This window comes from Aspergillus fischeri, genomic scaffold (assembly GCF_000149645.3).
Source record: "Aspergillus fischeri NRRL 181 1099437636247 genomic scaffold, whole genome shotgun sequence".
NCBI lineage: Eukaryota > Fungi > Ascomycota > Eurotiomycetes > Eurotiales > Aspergillaceae > Aspergillus > Aspergillus fischeri.
Genome location: NW_001509772.1, coordinates 1334604 through 1353428, shown reverse-complemented (window position 1 = coordinate 1353428; position 18825 = coordinate 1334604). Strand labels below are relative to the sequence as shown.

The following is an 18825-nucleotide window of genomic DNA, read 5'->3' as shown; positions in this document are numbered from 1 at the left end:
CGCATTACTCCAGCGCTGCGTCAGGATACTCGTTGAAAGTTGCTTCATGTCCCATTTCACGTCCATCCGGTTCGATCGTTCCATGCCCTTTGCCTCGGGGACATTCCTCACGTTGATCTCACCATGGTAACCCCAGTGACAGCAGCGAGCACGAGAAAGAAATTGTGTCTATATCAGAGAGAGCTGGCACACGTCGCAGTTGTTACTTACGCAGGTTATTGTGTGCAGATCGACCGGTTGGCGTCGGACTTGTCCATCCATTGAGAAGTTACTTTGCCAGACATTTGAGAGGCGCAGGGGCGCTGAGAGGCCAAAGAAATAAGCCTTAAGAGGATGAGGATTGGAATGATCAAGAAAACGACAGGAACACAATACATTGAGCGTGATTGGGGATTGATAGCTGATGCCTATAATGGGATTACCCGCACTGATTTCGAAGCATCCATCAGCACAAACAACGTCCCATCCCACCATTTGTACCTGAATGGAAAGGAATTCTACTCTGATTAGCCATCTGTTCCCATATGGCAGTGAAGGGCTGATTCACTGATGAAGTGATCTCGATCTATCCCTTCGCTTCCACTTCGCGTTGGATCGGGCGGTGAGAACATCAACTGGTTCCAACCTCTTTGCTGCATGCTTTTTATCCTGCCTTCGCTTTTGCGGCTTCGAGACAGCAGTCTTTATTCAAACTTGTCAGGACAATAGAAACATATCAAGGTGAAGAATGGAACTTCGCTCTCGTCTTCAACCCCAGTAGCTGTCTCAGTCGACCTTGAATAAAAGACCAGACCATATATGACAATAGAGTAATCCCTTGATTCTCTTCCTTTTTTTCCTCCGTCACGTTTTATTTTTTTTTCCCTTTCTGATTTTCGCCATTTCCTCCTGTTCTTGGCAACCGCGGAAAACATGGATAGCTTTTGATTGATTGCTCGATTTGACTCGACGTGAGATTATTTTCCTGAAGACTTTCTTCGCTTTTTGCCTTCGTTTTCTCCTTCCCTCCCCCGTTTTCCTGCTCTCAACCCAACAACATCTCAACGCACATTTCGTCTAACAATATTTATCGGAAACACCCGTGTTCCGCTCGCTGGCTCCTAAAGATCGTGCTCTTCGGTCCGTGTCGTCATGTCCTCTCATGACAACGCGGACTCACCCTCATCTTCTGTAGCAAATGCGGTGACCGCGATGAAGATTGAGCAGCATGACGGCGCCGCAGACATGCTCCTCTCCAACGGCGGAGACGCCGTTTTGAAACATGATCCCAACGGGTTATCAGAGCACGCTGTCACCGCCAAAGATTACCCTGAGATGGATGATCTGGCATCATCCGCTATCAAATCGCGGACTTCATCTCTAACTCCAATCAAATCCGAAAATGGAGATTCCACAGCCAAGGAAGAGAAAGTCGGGGGCGATATCATTGTCAAGATGGAACCCGGTCAGCCTCCCAAGTTATCGCGCAGCTCTTCGCAGAAGGTTGTTGCGCAACCCCCTCAGCTGTTTCTGCATTTGCCGGACAGCACGGCGGAGGCACAATCGACTTTTGAAGTGATGGAAACTTGTACCTATGCCAATAAATACATGGGTTATACTGAGCATGCCATGGAATGCGATTGTGCTGAGGAATGGGGTAAGTTATGCTTTTTTTTCCCTTTCTCTCTATCCTTTTCTTCAGTCTCTTATGGTTATTGCTGTTCACTACTATTTTTCACTTGTCGGGTGGTCCCCCTCTTTTTTCTCCGACGCGCGTTCCTGGGTCCCTTGCCAAAGGAATAGGGGGAAAGAAAACTAAAACATGAAAATGAGAAAGAGACCAAAAGCCGGGCCAACAAAATGAAAAAGCCGTCTTCACTACATAATTTCCCTAACCCTTCTATTCCGTTCATACCCGTGTTCGCCAGGACCCCTCTAACTCGTTTGAGCAGAGCCGTCGTTGTCCAGGAATCTGGCATGTGGAGAAGATTCTGATTGTATCAATCGCGCTACCAAAATTGAGTGCGTGGGTGACTGCAGCTGCGGTGCCGAATGCCAGAATCAACGATTCCAGCGCAAAGAGTATGCAAATGTCGCGGTTATCAAGACGGAAAAGAAAGGGTTCGGCCTCCGTGCCGAGACTGATTTGCGACCGCACCAATTCATCTTCGAATATGTCGGCGAAGTCATCAACGAGGCTCAATTCCGGCGACGCATGAGACAGTATGATGAAGAAGGGATCAAACACTTCTATTTCATGTCCCTTAGTAGAGGAGAATTTGTCGATGCGACGAAGAAGGGCAACCTGGGTCGTTTCTGCAACCACTCGTGTAATCCCAACTGCTACGTCGATAAATGGGTTGTGGGTGAGAAATTGCGTATGGGAATCTTTGCCGAAAGAACTATTCAAGCCGGCGAAGAACTCGTCTTCAATTATAATGTCGATCGTTATGGCGCGGATCCTCAACCATGCTACTGTGGCGAACCGAATTGCACTGGCTTTATTGGAGGAAAGACTCAGACCGATCGTGCTACCAAGCTTTCTAATGCCACCATTGAAGCTTTGGGTATCGAAGATGCTGATAGCTGGGACACTGCTGTTGCGAAGCGGCCGCGAAAGAAGAAGATGGGCGAGGATGATGAGGAGTATGTTGACAGCGTACAGCCTAAGTCTCTAGATGAGAACGGCGTCACCAAGGTCATGGCGGCCCTCATGCAATGCAAAGAAAAATGGATTGCTGTCAAGTTGCTGAGGCGGATCGAGCGCTGCGACGATGACCGAGTCCGCCATCGTGTGGTGAAGATGCATGGCTACCAGATTTTGAATTCCCAACTCAGCTTATGGAAGGATGACTTCAATGTTGTGTTGCAGATCCTCAATATTCTGGACGGGTTTCCACGTCTTACACGGAACAAGATTATTGATTCAAAGATCGAATCCACCGTCCAGCCGCTGACAACTTGTGGAGATGAGCGAGTCGAGAAGAAGGCAGCCGCACTTTTGCAGCACTGGGCGACTCTGGAGGTCGGATACCGTATCCCTCGCATGAAGCGAGATCCGAATGCAGTTGCTTCAGTCAGCCAGTTCGGGCGGAGAGAGCACACTAATGATGAGCAGAAACGCTCTCAATCTCGTTCACGATCAAGATCCCGGTCGTTGGATGCTCCTCGAGGGCCAGCGAATCCAGGTCGGAAGAGCAATGGCCCCAGAAATTCCCAGCATCACGGTGTCCGTCAGTTCCGCCGCCAATTCAATCCTCTGCCTCCGGGATGGTTCGCAGCCGAATCACACGGCCGGACTTATTATTACTGCGCCCGTGGGGATGTCACCTGGACTCGGCCGATTCATGCCGCACCTGAGGCCGAAGTCCCAGGCCACCAGGCGAAGAACAAAGCCCTACAAGGTATTATCGATAACATCTTGAATGCTAAGGAGAACACGCCCAGGGAGAAGACCGTCACACCTGGCACGCCGCAAGCTTCTAGAGAAACGGCGAGTCTCAGTGAAGGGCAGGAGAAGTGGAGAAGTTACAGTGAAGAGAAACAGAAGAAGCTGTATGAGAACACGGTAAGGTCACTCCCAAGAGCAGCTGTCGTTGTCCTTGAGTACAGGTAGCCTGACTTATGCAGCTTTTCCCTCATATCAAATATGTGGTGGACAAATTCAAACACAAGCTTCCGAAAGAGGATTTGAAGCGCTATGCTAAGGATGTGAGTCAGCTCATCGAGCCGTTCAATATGCCAGATCTAGTACATGTGCTAACCTGCGCTTCTTGCCTTCCATTAGGTTGCCAAGAAGCTCGTCAACTCCGACTTCAAAAACAATCGCGTGGAAGATCCAACGAAGATTAGCGAAAAGCAACAAAAGAAAGTCAAGGCCTTCTGCAAGGAATTCTTTGACAAGGCTGTTGCGAAGCACCGTGCTTACGAGCAGAGGAAGGCCGAGAAGCAGGCAAAGGGAGGCGACTCGAAAGCAGACGAAATGACCAATGGACACAACACCGTTGAAGATGTCGACGTGAAACTGTCTGATGGCGAAGCAGAAAAGGTTGAAGAGAATGATACCTTCATGGACAGCGATCCGCAAGGCATTCTCAAGCGCAAGAGGGAAGACGAAATGGATATTGGTGAAGGGGCTGCTGAAGAAGCGATGAAGAGGCAGAAGTCATCAACACCCATACCTCCTCCCCCACCGCCACCGCCTCCTCTAGGTGATGAAGAGCAACCCACGCCAAATGGCACTGGCGAAGATTACTTCCAGGCTGAGAATGGTGTTTCAATGCTGCATAGCCCGGAGTCTGCGCCAACTCCTCCTCCCCCGCCACCCTTGTCAACGGAGCACAGTGATAACGATGAATCGGGCCGATCCCCCGGTATGAGCAATCATCTGTTAGAACAGAAACTTTTCCCTGCGCCTTTGGGAGAGGAGTACGAAGCCGACTCGGGAAAGCTTCCGTCAAATCGAATTGGTATCGAGGGCCAAGTATAACCGGATGCCGTCGGCTTCCATTCAGGGTCTCCTTTCTTGTCTCAGCCCAGGATCCCAGGATTTGCCCGGATTGGTGTTACACGGCGTTCAGTCTTCTTTTCTTTCTTTTGCTCTTCGATATCATGCGTACCATTTGAAAGGTTCGTCACGTTTCTCATTTTCACAGCTGGAATCTTATCTTTTTTCACAATACCCCCCCTTTGTCCATATCTTTCAGAGATTCATGTTCATTTGCATATTGCGCGATGGGGCAAGTAACAGAAACAAGGGAGTGATCTGGAATTGTACAACTAGCTTGAATTTTTCTTTTTCATTCTTGCTTCCATGCAAGTCACTAGTATTATTACTTTTGCTATCGTTGTTTCCTTGTCTTGACCCGTCTACTAAAGGCTTAAACCGACCTCGATGGTTATGAAACGTAACGAACGGATATCGATGCAAAATTGATAAATCATCCTCCATTGTCCTGGAGGCTGATCTATATTCCGTAGATATCAGATTCTGAACTTCAACCGATCTAAATGACCCGTTTCAGGGGATTTACACCATAACCATAATCACGTGAGGAGGGTACATGAGGAGACGGAAATAAAAGGTAAAGAGGAGACAAACGAATAAGTAGGAATCCAATTGGCCGCGTTTAGTAGAAACTTTCAACGATACTCTCCTTGTTGGCATTGCCCACTCCCAGACCACGAGGACCCATCTCGCCCAGCCGGAAGACAGACTCGACCACACTCAACTCGGTCGCGGTGGTGTCGAGACCGGTGACGGCCAGCCAGTCGTTGACGACCATGCCGGCGCCAACGACAGGGCTGCCGCGGTTGACACTGCCCGCGACGAGGGGCACCTGGAGTAGGGAGGAGAGCTCATCCTGGTCCCGGATGGAGGTTTTGGGATGGACGATACCGCCCTGGTTGGAGAGGGCCATGTACGAGCCCGTCAGCACGTTGTCGGCGATGGTTTGCCGGAAGACTTCGACGCCGAGGACGTCTGCGATTCTGTTTTTGCATAGTGTTAGCGTCCGTGTCAGTTTTATTCCCGCTGTTTTACTCTCTGTCTATTCCCCCGCGGGTAAGGACGGAAGGGGGGCTCAAAACGTACATTTCCTCTGTTTCCCGCTCAAGATCCGGATGCACCAGTGCCACATGGTCATTGCAGCAGATGACATTGCCCAGCGCCGAGAGCCGCTCCTCTATCCGTTGGATCTTTACATCGTCTGGCAGCGTATTCCGCAGATGTTGCAGTTCCTGGTCCGTTGTCGTTGTGGGGACGAGAAGGCCTTTACGGTTACTGTTTGAATCATCCAGACTGTCAGCTTCCAAGGCTCTCTCTGCTCGCTGCTCGCTGCTGGGTTTCGTTGCGTTGGAGTCGCTAAACGAAGAGAAAGACATACCCCGCTGTTAGACGACCGACGATCCGGGTGCCGGCAATAGTAGCATGACAGATGGGAATGACATCCTGGAGTTCCGCCTCGAATACACTGGTGATGTTGAAATTATCTGTCAGAAGATCCTGCTTACAAGGCGAATATCGGGAGCATGAGTAGCGCACCTGTAGAAGTTCTCTGAAGCGCCGATGGCGACAATCGCATATGAGTTTGTCAGGCGGGCAAAGACGCCGACTCTGCAAGAGTGAAAATGCAAGTTAGTCCTCTCCCATAATCCCAGAAAAAGAAACAAAATCAACCTTGGCGAGAAATGGCCGCGCCTACTTACTCGTTGGAGTTTTCAAACTGCGCACGGACTGCCATCGTGCGAAAATTCCGTAGCTTTCTAGAAACCCGGTTTCAATAATGATTGAGAGTAGGCAATCTGGACGCCCAGGCGAACGATGGAAATATAAGAGCGTTCGTGTGAGACTGCAAGCGAAAGCTTTGCGAAGCTGGGTGACGTCGATAGTTGAGGGGATAGTTCGGATGAGGGACCGGCGTGGGAAGAAGGACGAAAAGGATAAACCCTCGGTTTTCTTCGCCGAGCGAGAGTAATCGAAGTTTAGAATATAGTTTCTGGGATGCTTCGCAACGAAGAATTCAATATTGCCGCTCACGAGGGAAGTATTTGAAGCCCAAGAAAAGATTATCAAAAAGGCCCGTCGAATCGCCCCGCTCTGTGTAGACTAGACCCAATTGGGGCGGAGGAGGAGTCACCGAAAATCGAGTCATCAAGAGTCATTCTTTCTTCAGCCCCATAGATAGATCCTCCGTGGCTACAGTCAGCCCTCAACACCCTCAGTCATTGTGCGCTCCAAGTGGCTCATCATTACGGTGAATCATTGAGGGTGTCCCTGGCGCACATCCGGTCCAGAACTGGCAGCGCACTACGACCCTCGCGCTCTTCGCCGAGGGCCCTCCTTTATTCCTGTATGCCAGTCCAGTTGCCTGCCGAATAGTACGAGAACAGTACGAGAACAGTACGAGAACAGTTCCACGGATCGATCTATTGAGTATGGTACATCTTTCAATCCAGAGAACCCCCATACGAGTACAGAGAACAAAATCAACCAGCGTCTCAGATTGATCGTAGCACACACACTTTCTCATTCCAATGGGCCCGCCATGGATGACACCCTCTGGTTGGAGATTAAATAACGTATCAAAAACAAAATATGCTGGCCACAATGGTCTATCTCTCACATGAGTCGAACGATATATGCAACAATGACTTTCAATGAGGACAACCCGATCCATGCCAACGTCTGGCCAATAAGTCATAAACCAAGCACAACGGTCCAGAGTCAGGAAATTTACCCCAAGAATCCATAAACGAGTAGAAGTGAAACGCAACCAAGGAGAAGGAAAGTATGCAAGAAACAGGGGACAAGTGGCCGAGACCACCACCTAATCCCGTGGGAAACGAAACTCACTGCTACTCCTTCCCTCCTTTTCTCCAGCACTGCCGTTTAGAAGGGTGTTCGGGAGCCTGGTGGAGGCGGTCCCGTAGGGCCCGGGGGAGGCGGGTGTGTGTAGTACAGGGGCGGAGGAGGAGGTCCGGATAGAAAGCCAGGCAGGGGAGGACGTTGAAAGTTGGAACCAGGAGGAGGGGGCAGTTGGGGAGGGCCGTTTCGGGCCGCAAAAGGGTCCGGTAGTTGCCCAGCGGGCAGCAACCGACGCGGCTGCTGCCTCTGCGGATTTGGAGGCGGTAGCACAAAGGCTCGCGGATCAGTTGGAGCCTGGATTGCAGGAAGCTGAGGTTGTTGTGGATGTTGTGAGGGTTGCGGGAGGATAGCTCGGTGTGCTGGGGTTCGCGGCGTCATGGCCGCTCTGGGTAAGGGCAAGGGGGAAGCGGTTGCGGCGTCGGCCAGGGCGTATAAAGCCTCAGCCCGCGACTCGGGTACCGGAGCGAATATCTTGTTACTCTCCGCCGTAGCGTCGTCTCGCGTTTGAACCACCCCCGTTGCTTCAATGATCATGTTAAGAACATCATGTGCTGAGAGACCTTTGAACGGCACTGCTTCTTCCATGTCGTTCATCTGCGGCTCAATGTCGCCTCCCAGTTTGGCTCGCTGAACAAAATCCTCCCAGCCATTCAGGGCACGCTCGTATAGAGCAGCACCAGCAGGGTTGCGCACAAAGGATGAATAGTATCCCCTCTTCATCTCTCTGGCCGGCGGACGAATACGTCCACGGTCAGCCTCAGTTTCGGATTCATCCGTCTGCAAGACAACGAGTTAATCCAGTCTCCTTCACAAGTCATATATGGTTCGAAATGACTAACCTCAGTGTGTTCATCATCCTCTGCAGCACGACGGCCCTCGACAAATGCCATGTACGCCCCCTGACTTGCAAGAAGATGTTCGTGTTGAATTTCACGCGCTTTCCTCTGTATGATATGGCGCTTAGCATCTGGATCCCTTGAGGACTGCAAACAGAAAGGACTTACCCGAAACTGTATCTCAAGATTCTCCTTCTCAAGAGCAAGAACCCGGTCCGCATTTGCTACCTTATATTCGTATTCTCGGCGCAATATCTCCCTGTGTCTCTCTAATCTCTCCTGTAGTTGCCGTGCGACCTCGTCAAACTCCGGCACTTTCTTATGGGCGTTCTTATCCCGCGCAAGTTTGCGCTGAGAATGCTCGGCTAGAACAGACAAAGCCAGTCGCTGGGCGGCCGCTACCTTCTTGAACGCCTTGTCAAGTTCCCTTTGGCGGTCCCGCATCTTCTGTGTGGCTGGAGTCGGAGAAGGGGAACGCAGAGGCTCGGGTTCTGGTCCGGAATCCTGGTCATTATCGCCATCCGCTTTGCGCCCCCGTTTTCTGGTTTTACCCTTTCCCTTTCCTTTGCCCGGTCCTTTGGATTTTCCTTTCCCTTTCTGCACGCCCCCGCCGCGCGTGGAGGCTCCCATGCCGCCGCCTCCACGGCCACGGCCACGACCTCGGCCTCGTCCACTGCTGACCGTAAATTCGACACCATTTTCAGAAGCTTGTTCTTCAACTTCTTCTGTGATTTGACGAGACTCATCACCTGCCGCCGATTCTCTAGCAGCAGTGGTATCGTTGTCCGCAGCATCAGCAACATCAAGACTCCCATCGCTAGCATTGGCAGCAGATAACGCGGGAATTTCAGCATCCTGAACATCGGGAACATCGGCGTCGGCAGCAACAGAAGTAGCTCCGGCTTTGAGAGCACCGTTCTCGGAGGCTTCGACCTCGCCCTCGGCAGAAATAGCATCTACGTCACCAGGAGACTGGGACTGCGGTTCTGCTTTGTCATCAACGTTATTCTCGGTGCCTTCCTGTAACTGCTGGTCCAACGCGCGGTCCAGCTCTGGGTTCTCCACTTTCGGTTTCTTGCGTGGGGAATCAGAAGAGGGGATGGGCTCCCCAGCGCGGCCGTCATCAGGCTCTGGAGACTTCCGTTTTAGTGACTTTGGTGGGACAGTCTCGGATTCGTGCTTTCCCTCACTTTCCATGTCTGAGGGTTCATTCACTTTATTCTCGACGTCATCAGGACCGTTGTCCTTCGATAAACTCTCATCAGCTAGTTCAGACATCTGATCTTTTGTGGATAGCTGCGAAGCAACCGTATCCAGAGGGCTGATGTTCTCTTCGTTTCTTCCCGCATTCTTTTTCGAGGGAGAGGAAGTGACTCTTGTTGAGTCGCCGGTTTTCTGGTTCAGGCTGCTGACCATCTGTCTGCTCCGTGTCCGTGTCCGGCCACCAGGAGCCATGCCGGCGGATGGGCTGCCATCAGGCTGTTTGGACTCAGCCTGAGAGTTCGAGAAAGTCTTCTCGGTGGAACTAAGGGGTTGGATATTGCCCCTAAGTCTTGCAGACTGCCTCGTCGTCCTCGGCGTCTCTTCAACGGTAGGAGCTCGTTTGACGCGCTTGTGCCGGGGGGTCTCTGGAACATTCGTCGATGTTATGCTGTCTGCCGCAGCTGGAGCTGGAGCAGTGGGAGCCGCGGGCGCAGAGGGCACAGCGGGACCAGCTGCGGCCGCAGCGGCAGCGCGTGCTCGAGAGGTGCGAGTCTCACGGACAGGGTTGGCCATGCTGGTAGCAGTATCGGCCACGGGAGCATTGTTTGCTTGAGCTTCGCGGAGATTGTTAGCCTGAGCCTGACGGGCACTATTGGCTCTAGCAGTGCGGGTGCTCAGCGTAATAATGCGTGACGGGCGACCATTATTGAGATTGTTGGGAGTGGTATTGTTAGTAGATGATGGGGTGCTCGGAATGTTCATATTATGAGCACGAGCGTCTCGGCTAGCCCGAGCGCTCCTGGTGATACGAATGTTGGAGTTATCCTCCATGGGAGAATCTATAGAGAAAATCAGAAATTGGCACCGTGAGAATTAGACAGCCAAGCCCTTACCAGCTGAGGGGGTCATGTTCCCTGTGGATGTAGCGCCAGCGCCAGCAGGCGTCGCTCCCTGAGAAGATTCGACCTTACGCTTGGCACCCGCCATCTCTGCCTGCTAGGTATTGATCAGTAACCGACACTATTCAAATTAATGTGAATCGGAGCAAACAGAGAGAAAATGCGGGTATAAGCCGGCTGCTGGGTGTAGGAAACAAGGGGGAAGGCTCAAAAGCATGGTCTGAAGTGAGTCAGATAAAAAAAAAAAAAAAAAAAGAATATCAAGACACTAAGCTGCCAACGAAGCAAGAGGTTTTCCAGAGCAGGGATTCGGAAGAACAATGAATAGAATGAGTACATGTGAAGACCAATGAGAAAGAGACAGAAAATCGTCGGGAGATCCAATCTATACCAGAATTCCGATAGAGGAAATGATGGCCAAATTGCACTGAAATTCTATCACGGCAAGGCAGACCGGCAAAAACAAGCATTGAAGAGATGCAGGGACTCAAGGATGGGCAAATAACAAAGGGGGGACTAATGAGAAAGAGCAAGAAGAGATACAGATCAAAGATTACAAGAAGAACTTCGCGAACTTACCTGGCGTAAAAGACAGTAGAAGCGAGGTGGGCCGGCGTTGAAGTCGACTGCTGATCAAATATCGAGTCGTGATAGTAAGTGCAGAAGGCGATAGGTAGTAAGTAAATAGTCAAATTGTACTCAGTAGTAGGGGCGGTGATGGTAGTTGTGGTAATAACAGGTAAGGTGATGGGTACGTAGTAAGGCAAGGTAGAATAGGAGGAGGAGGAGGAGGTAATAGCAGAAGCAAATGTAGGTGGTAATAGTAGATCGATGATAGTATAGATAGTAGTAGGATGGGGAAGAACAAAGTAAAAGCGAGGTGCGGCCAAGTGGATCAACAGTGGAAGTGGGAAAAAGTAAAGATGGCGTTGGTTTGTGGTTGGTTAAGCTTGCTGTGTGTCTTCGCCGGAACTAGCAGGGTACGTCTTTTGTATGGAGTAGAAGTACTCCCGAAGTCCGGACTGGACACAACGACCTCTCGACTTTCTCCAGGGGACTTTGGGGAATATGGGGATGAAATAAAAGAAAGGGGATGAATGCAGATGATGAGAATGAAGGCGCTTAATGAACAAAGGAGTTAAGAAAAAGAGAGCTAGAGAGAGGTAAAGTGAGATGGGGCTGGTGTGAAAGCTCAACTCAAGTGGAAAATCCCCAGAGGCAGTTTTGGATCTCCAATATCTTAACCAGACAAGTAGATAGTAGACAGTAAGATACTGCCTAAAGGCAAAGCAAGATGTTGTTAATCACCATGTGCGGCCCGTCGAATTCCAGTCAGGCACTTAGCACGATGTAGTTGTATTAAAGGCAGATTTTTGTTATCGGTCTTTGCACAGACCACAATAGGTAGCAGTATTTCCTGGAAGAAACAAACCAATTGATTCAGATGCAATTCAGAGAAGAAAGATTTAGAAAAAGTTCAGGTCATTTGACTCAAACCGTATGAGGATGAGTATGTTCCAGTGTTGTAGGAAGATAGAGATAATTGTAGTTATTTGGATGGAGGAATTTGACTGGGTCAGAGCGAGAGTGGAGTGGCGCAACGGTTGGGGAGTGGAAGTATGTACGAAGTATGGCACCAAAGATAGCTACCATGGCAAATTTGCCGAAACACTTGGTCAGAAATCGATGGACAGAAGGATAAGGACAAAAGAATGATTGATAATGATATTAATAATTGAATAGAAACAGAAAGAGAGAAAGAAAATGAAGCAAGTCAGGACAAGCTGACGGAATAAACACTGCAAGGGCGAGCAGTCAGGACTAGTGAATGAAGCTAAATGCATACATTGGAATGAGCACGAACACATTCTACAATTAAGTTGGAACCGACTCAGAGTTCTATGATATGATAATAGTAGGCTTGTCATGGTTCAATGAGCATATCTCCGCAAGGGAGAAGAAGAAATTTCCATCAATACCCCCAAGACTCTTTCCAAGACTGAAATCTACTCTTATGTTTCATTACTCTTAAGTTTATACAGGTTCTATGTACATGATTGAAGACTCGAAAACACATAGCGTAAGTTCTGCTGCACCTGTATAGCAGAACGCCCTGTCCCCGAGATATATGGCCAACGAACTCAGACAAAAAAGACAAAGGAAAAAAAGGCATTAGAGAGCATTTCCAGTAAAAATCGTCATACTAGCTCTCGTCAGGGGATTCATTCAATTCATACCTCTTCTCGTACCGGGCGATGCTTTTGCGCACATCCGCAGCCATGAGCAATCCAGGTATCGCCGTCTTTTCAGCTAATCTGTCTCGGCTCTCACGGCTTGGATTCAACTTTTGGTCCTCCGTCGTCTCGCCTTGCTGATTTATCCGCTCGAACCGTGGGGACCTGCTTCGTGCTCCGTGAGGTCGAAGAGAATTGGCCGATCTCATCCGATTCAACGTCTTGACCGAGATCGTCTGTCCGGCCACGGCTAGTCCATGGAGATTTGTTCCGGGTAAAGGCGTCGGCGGTGGCGATGGGCTATCGGAACGAAACAATGGGTGGATATTGCTCTCGTCAGGGAAGTGCAGCTTGGGAGGCGCAGGCGCTCGGGAAGCCTCTAGCTTAGTCGGAGATGCGGCCGGAGATGACGTGCCTGATGATGGCTGATGCATCAAACTGTCCAGAGACCTCTTGATCTCGGATTGGGTCCCATGGATTATGCGCATATCTTGCCGCTCCTCGGTGGTTATGCTGCAGCTGTCCCGTTCATCCGCCCTCGTTTCTAATCGGTTGCGGGAAGCGTTGGAAGCAGGGGGCGGCATACCCAGCCCTGGTGGTTGAAGATCGAGTGAATTGTGCTTAGAATCTGGTTGATATAGAGTCCTTCCAGAATACCGGTGAGAGGACGCGATTGAGGTAGCGGGCTGGTTCGCGAAAAGACTGCTATCGTAGCTCGTTTCTCGATCAATAGATTGTCGTCTCGATTTAATGGTCAATGCTGGTTCCTTGGTAGCGCTTTTATGCTTTAGGCTCGACTGGTCTGGTTGCAGCACAAGCTCCTGCGAGAGCGAGCTCGGACATTGGTTGTGGGAGTTGTCAATCAAAAGGAAACCTGCAAAAAGCCCCTGGCTTAACACAGCCAATGTCCATACCACAGACCTGGATATGTATAGTCTCAGCTGGCTTAGAGGTGTCCCCGTTTCTTTCCCCCTTACCTCGAGTTTTGAGGTGCTCCACACGACGGCGCCAGCTGTGACGCCGCTGGATATTGCAAGATATGCCAAGATGAGGCCATGCGCTATCGTCCGCCACTTTGCCCAACGGTCTCTAGACCGAAGCCAAATGTTCTTCCTCCATAGAAGTACCAGAGTAAGCAACACCAGACAGCTAGCGGCGCTGAGTGTGACAGTGATCGATTCGATTGACGAGGCTCCTGATGAAGCAAGACAAACGGCGTGAAGGACGCTAGCGACCAAGTTCAACGCAATGGAAATACCTCCCAGAAGATAGGCCAGCTCGGCCGCATGCATATTGGGCCCTGCAGGTGCTCTCACGCAATCAACCAGCAGCAACAACTAACAAGAGATCCAGATGCACGTTCGGAATGCGAGGGGTACCAGTGTGGAGTTGAATGCACAGTTGATTTGACGCAGTCGACTTAGGGGGTCCGAATAGTGTAGGAGAAATCCTGATAGGCAGCAGAATCGTAGAAGAGAAAAGGGGGGCCAGAGTAACCAAGTTCTCTCGCGATATTATGAACAAATAGTAACAAAATGGGTCATATCATCAATCGTGTCAACAGCGTAAGAAGAAGCAGAGAAGATTATAGGAATTAGGAATGCCGCATGCTAGGAATAAAAAGTCAACAGTAAAGCAGATTTCAATAACAACAACAATGGGAGGAGGAGAAACAATATGAGCGGCCCTGTGGTGTAACAAGCGTAGAGGTGGGCTCAGAACCATGTTGACATGAAGGAAGCGACGGGTAAATATGCATCGTCCCGGGGGGCAAGACTCCATAGATCCTAAATTATCTATCTACCGGGATAGGAATGGCTCACCAACCGGGGAGGAGTCCCCCGAGCCTTGGGATTTGGGATGGATAGAATCAGGGCTTCGATGGCTTGTCTCAATGAAGTTATGGGCAGGGGTGACAGGATCTTTAGTCACTCTCATCCGGGAATATGTGGGTTTGAAGCTCTCCAATAGCACTCCTGATTCGTCACGGGATAGCGATGGACGATACAGGATGGATAGTGTTACTGGATCAGAAATCGAATGTCCAGCGTAGGTGGTAAAAAAGAAAAGCTATTCAGAGTCCCACTGAGTTGTTTCTCCAGCAGATCAATCCAGCGCACACAACAGGTTTTCCCTTTGCATACCTTCGACCGAATCCTTTTCTTTTTTCTTTTGAGAAACGCTAGCGGTTATACGTATAGTGAACATGACTTGTCCTCTGCGTGTGTTCATAAGATTGTTTAGACAGGCAGGGAACACCGGTCCTGAGAAATTGACTATCAAATGTTCATGAATTCAGATCTCCTGAGGTGGCTCTAAAGGCAGTCCTTGGCCAATTAGGATTAACTCTGGGACGTCTGGAAAGCGAGGATTCTGTTTCGCGCATGGAACTCATCCAGAAAATTATTTGTCAAGGTTCGTCAACACGTTAGACGGAGCGGCTGGTGATGATCTCCAGGATCCCAGGACGGGCCTATCTACAATGTGGAATCATCCAAATTGGTCATTTGGCATCAAGATCGAGTACGCAGATGCCACTAGAAATAATACCCCCTGTCGAAATGTGATGTCTCGCAGTCCTCGCCTAATATCTTGTGGAGTGTTCAGTTGTCAAATACTTGGGACCTATCCGAATCAACAACTACTATTCTACAGAGTTAACTAACCAAGTCTATAGGTCGTTTGCGGGAAACAAGATACAGAGGGTAGGGGATTATTAGAATGTCGGGTTCGGGTTACACTCAGGATTGGCGTAAATATAAGAGTGGCTTCGCACTATTTTTTAGCTAGCCCCAGAAGATAGGATCACAGTCTCCTCGATCTCTGGGTTGTGGGCTCCCATCTCCAGCACTGAACTATGTGATACATATATGGGATACGTCCAACCAGTGCTTTGACCTTTTTCGCATACCCTGCTGGCCACAGATTAGATCTACTGGGGATTGTAAGAGGCTTTATACATCTACAGAGTAGTTCGTTAGTTTTGGTGGAAGAATGGCCTTATTTGCAATGGTACTTCTGTATAGAGTGGAACGTACCTAGGAGGTGGAGAGAGGTGGATGGGCATTGCCGCATTGGTTACAGTGTACTCCGTATGTTCGCAAGATATCCTTCAGGCGGTCTGCTAGTCTTTTCTATTATTAAATTGCTTCTGCTTGCAGCTCTCTTTGCAGCTCTCGTCCATTAGTCTAAATCCTCTTGGGCTTCGCAAGCCGTGCTGCAACTATATCTTTTGCTTTTCGTTTCACATGTACTGCATCTGCTTGCTCCTACAGTCCTGCTCCGATCTGATCCCAAGACATCCGATACCTCTGCCAGTTACTACATGGCAGAAGTAGTCAATTGAGCATGTATATGTTGCACAGCTTTGATTGTGGGTTTGTGTTTGTTTCATGACAGTATGTAGTGGTTGAACCCATGAGGACATATACAACGTGACTACCTACGCTACAGCCATCCACTTCCGATATATATATAGATCGATGTAGAGAGCATTATTGCATTGGAGTAGACCATATCCTGATAGAACAACCCGGAGACTCAAAAATCAGCGGATATCTCTCTGTAACCCCATTGTCTGATTGCTAGGGATCTAACTGACTTTTACTGAGGAAAGGACATCCACTGGGCAGAAAGTCGTACCTTATACTACTGCATGGCCTTGGGAGCATGTGTTCATGGATCTGGGCCGCCAAGACAGAGTACGGAAATGACTAATAATTGTGGCTGAAGCACCGACACAGACTGTGGCTGGACAGCAATTGAAGGTGGCGCATGGAGCCGTGACCGCCCCCAGCTCTCCCACCTCTTCCCTTTCCATTCTTCTTGGGCGTCATGATTATGGTCATCAATCTTTCCCACTTCACGAATCCAGCTTCTTTTCTCTTTTACGCCCTTTGATCTTGCTGGATTAGCTATCTCAATATTCTACTCAGCTACCTTAACAGCCCCTGCTACGGATACCTGATATTCTACGACCCCGTACCCCTCTATTTCCAGCTACTTTAAACTCCTCCCCACCTCTCGTAGCCATCTCCTCTCCTTCGGTGGCGCAAAATGAAGCTCACATTCAAGGTACCTTCTGCATCAACCAACTCCTGCCTCTCGATATATATTTGGCCATCAAGTACTGACGGTGGTCTCTCACCAATAGGATCTCAAACAGCAGAAATTCGTAATTGATGCAGAGCCCTCGGAGACGGTGAGCTTTTGTCCCTGCGCGAGTGTTCTGCCAGTGCGGGGCTGACCGGAATCTTTCCTAGGTCGGACAAGTAAAGGAAAAAATCTCCAAGGAAAAAGGATGGGAGGTACCTCAGCTCAAGCTCATCTATTCCGGTTAGTCTGACAATGATCACCCTGGGTTTTGTCATTTCTCAAGTATCTGCTGGAATGGCACAGTCATTTTATTTCCCCTTTGTCTCCTTTCCTCCAGCTTTTTCTTAGCTGATTCGCTGACGCTTCGCTGGATAACTCGCAGGGAAAATCCTCCAAGATGACAAGACCATCGAGACATACAACATTGAGGAGAAGGGTTTCATAGTATGCATGGTATCGAAGGTAATGACACTGGTCTCGCTATTGAAACGACTTCTGAGCACTGCATCTGACCGTACCATCTTCTGTAGCCCAAGGCTCCCTCGTCTGCCGCTACTCCTTCACAGGCCCCTTCGACACCTTCGAGAGCTGCTGCCTCCACGCCTGCTGCACCATCTGCTCCTGCCCCGTCTGCTGCCCCTTCTGCTCCGGCTGTACCTGCGACCCCCTCACCCGCCGCTCCGGCTCAGGCACCCGCCGATGCCTCTGCTGCGTTCAATGACCCGTCCGCATTGCTGAGTGGCTCTCAGAGTGAGGCTGTCATCAGTCAAATGGAGAGCATGGGCTTCCCCAGAAGCGATATCAACCGTGCCATGAGAGCGGCTTTCTTCAACCCCGATCGTGCTATTGAGTATCTATTGAATGTGAGCTTTCACCTGCTGTACTCCACGTGCGCTTCGCATGACTAAGGCTAATTCCCTATATAGGGAATCCCCGACAACATCCAACAGGAGCAGCAGCAACAGGCTGCCGCAGCCGCCGCGCCCCCCGCCCCGTCCGCTCCTTCCGGAGAGAGTGCTCCCTCGTCGACCGGTGGCGATGAGCCAGTGAATTTGTTTGAAGCCGCTGCTCAGGCCGGCACTGGAGAGGGCACTGGTCGTGGAGCTCGTGCGGGTGCTGCCGGAGCTGGGGAAGGACTGCCCAACCTCGACTTCTTGCGGAATAACCCTCACTTTCAGCAGCTCCGCCAGTTGGTCCAGCAACAGCCACAGATGCTGGAACCCATCCTTCAGCAAGTCGCCGCTGGTAACCCTCAGATTGCACAGCTCATCGGTCAGAATGAGGAGCAGTTTCTCCAGCTCTTGAGTGAAGAGGATGATGGCGCGCTGCCTCCAGGTACCCATGCAATCAGCGTTACAGAGGAGGAGAGAGACGCCATTGAACGCGTACGTACCTCTTCATACTGATACTGCTACTATTATAGTTCAAGCTAACTGGTTGCCAGCTTTGCCGACTTGGTTTCTCTCGCGACCTGGTCATCCAGGCCTACTTTGCCTGTGACAAGAACGAAGAGCTCGCAGCCAATTACCTCTTTGAGAACCCTGATGATCCTGACGACATGTGATGAACTGCTTTCTGTGCTTTTGTTTGAGGCTCCTCGTCTACCGGTTGCCTGTCAATCTAATCGAGTTGATTCTCCTCTCCTAACGAATCTTAGCATGAACGTCTTCTGACTCTTGTACGAAACCGATTTTGTTTAAACCGGGCTTCGGTGCAAGCTTTTTTTTTACCATTTCCCTGTCACTTCACTTGCGTGTGTTTTTTCTATGTCGAAACAGCTGCCCTAGTGAATGAAATTGGGAACTCGATGTCTCAACGTATGATATCTACCTTCCTTTTTTTTTTCGAACGTGACGCGTGGGTCATGTACCTATCAATGAGACGCACTGGGTCATCTTGACATGTATTCTATTTCTTCTTTCGCCTTTATTCCGCCGGCATGACGAGGTTTAGCAACCGGATCGAATCGCCCGATTCCACAGGAACATAGGGATGAAGACGTAAGCAAAGAATGTCCTTTGCAGATAGAGGGTCACCCAGTACATTTGACTGCAGATCTTGCGACGAGCTGTTGAAGATCTGACGCAAGCGAGGGTTATCCCTTGTGACATGCCAAGAAACAAGTACTGGCTCTTTTTACTTTGACAGTTTGATCTGCCGTCCCGTTCATTTGACTAGTCATAAATTATGATTATACTATATTGCGATGAGGG

The 18825-nt window shown here is 49.9% G+C and overlaps 5 protein-coding genes across 5 annotated transcripts, besides 1 other annotated feature; 2 read left to right on the top strand and 3 right to left on the bottom strand.

The window, feature by feature from the left end:
- Positions 1-1131: 1131 nt before the first annotated feature.
- On the top strand, positions 1132-4468 carry set2 (SET and WW domain protein; the record flags this gene model as incomplete). Its single annotated transcript, XM_001266035.1, has 4 exons — positions 1132-1636; positions 1932-3547; positions 3610-3690; positions 3767-4468. The coding sequence occupies 4 exons, from the start codon at positions 1132-1134 to the stop codon at positions 4466-4468; spliced, it is 2904 nt and encodes a 967-aa protein (XP_001266036.1).
- Positions 4469-5108: 640 nt separating this feature from the next.
- Positions 5109-6221, bottom strand: NFIA_037120 (translation initiation factor 6; the record flags this gene model as incomplete). Its single annotated transcript, XM_001266034.1, has 5 exons — positions 5109-5469; positions 5573-5761; positions 5865-5951; positions 6023-6094; positions 6187-6221. The coding sequence occupies 5 exons, from the start codon at positions 6219-6221 to the stop codon at positions 5109-5111; spliced, it is 744 nt and encodes a 247-aa protein (XP_001266035.1).
- A 637-nt stretch (positions 6222-6858) lies between these two features.
- Positions 6859-6893: a microsatellite.
- Positions 6894-7369: 476 nt separating this feature from the next.
- On the bottom strand, positions 7370-10371 carry NFIA_037110 (uncharacterized protein; the record flags this gene model as incomplete). Its single annotated transcript, XM_001266033.1, has 3 exons — positions 7370-8122; positions 8185-10223; positions 10278-10371. 3 exons carry the CDS (start codon positions 10369-10371, stop codon positions 7370-7372), a joined length of 2886 nt encoding a protein of 961 aa, XP_001266034.1.
- A 2115-nt stretch (positions 10372-12486) lies between these two features.
- On the bottom strand, positions 12487-13809 carry NFIA_037100 (uncharacterized protein; the record flags this gene model as incomplete). The annotated part of the gene is made up of 2 exons (XM_001266032.1): positions 12487-13404; positions 13495-13809. The coding sequence occupies 2 exons, from the start codon at positions 13807-13809 to the stop codon at positions 12487-12489; spliced, it is 1233 nt and encodes a 410-aa protein (XP_001266033.1).
- Positions 13810-16573: 2764 nt separating this feature from the next.
- On the top strand, positions 16574-18176 carry NFIA_037090 (putative UV excision repair protein (RadW); the record flags this gene model as incomplete). The annotated part of the gene is made up of 6 exons (XM_001266031.1): positions 16574-16591; positions 16780-16852; positions 16995-17074; positions 17143-17475; positions 17539-17997; positions 18057-18176. Coding segments are annotated over 6 exons (1083 nt in total), but the record flags the coding sequence as incomplete, so codon positions are not given.
- Positions 18177-18825: the final 649 nt, after the last annotated feature.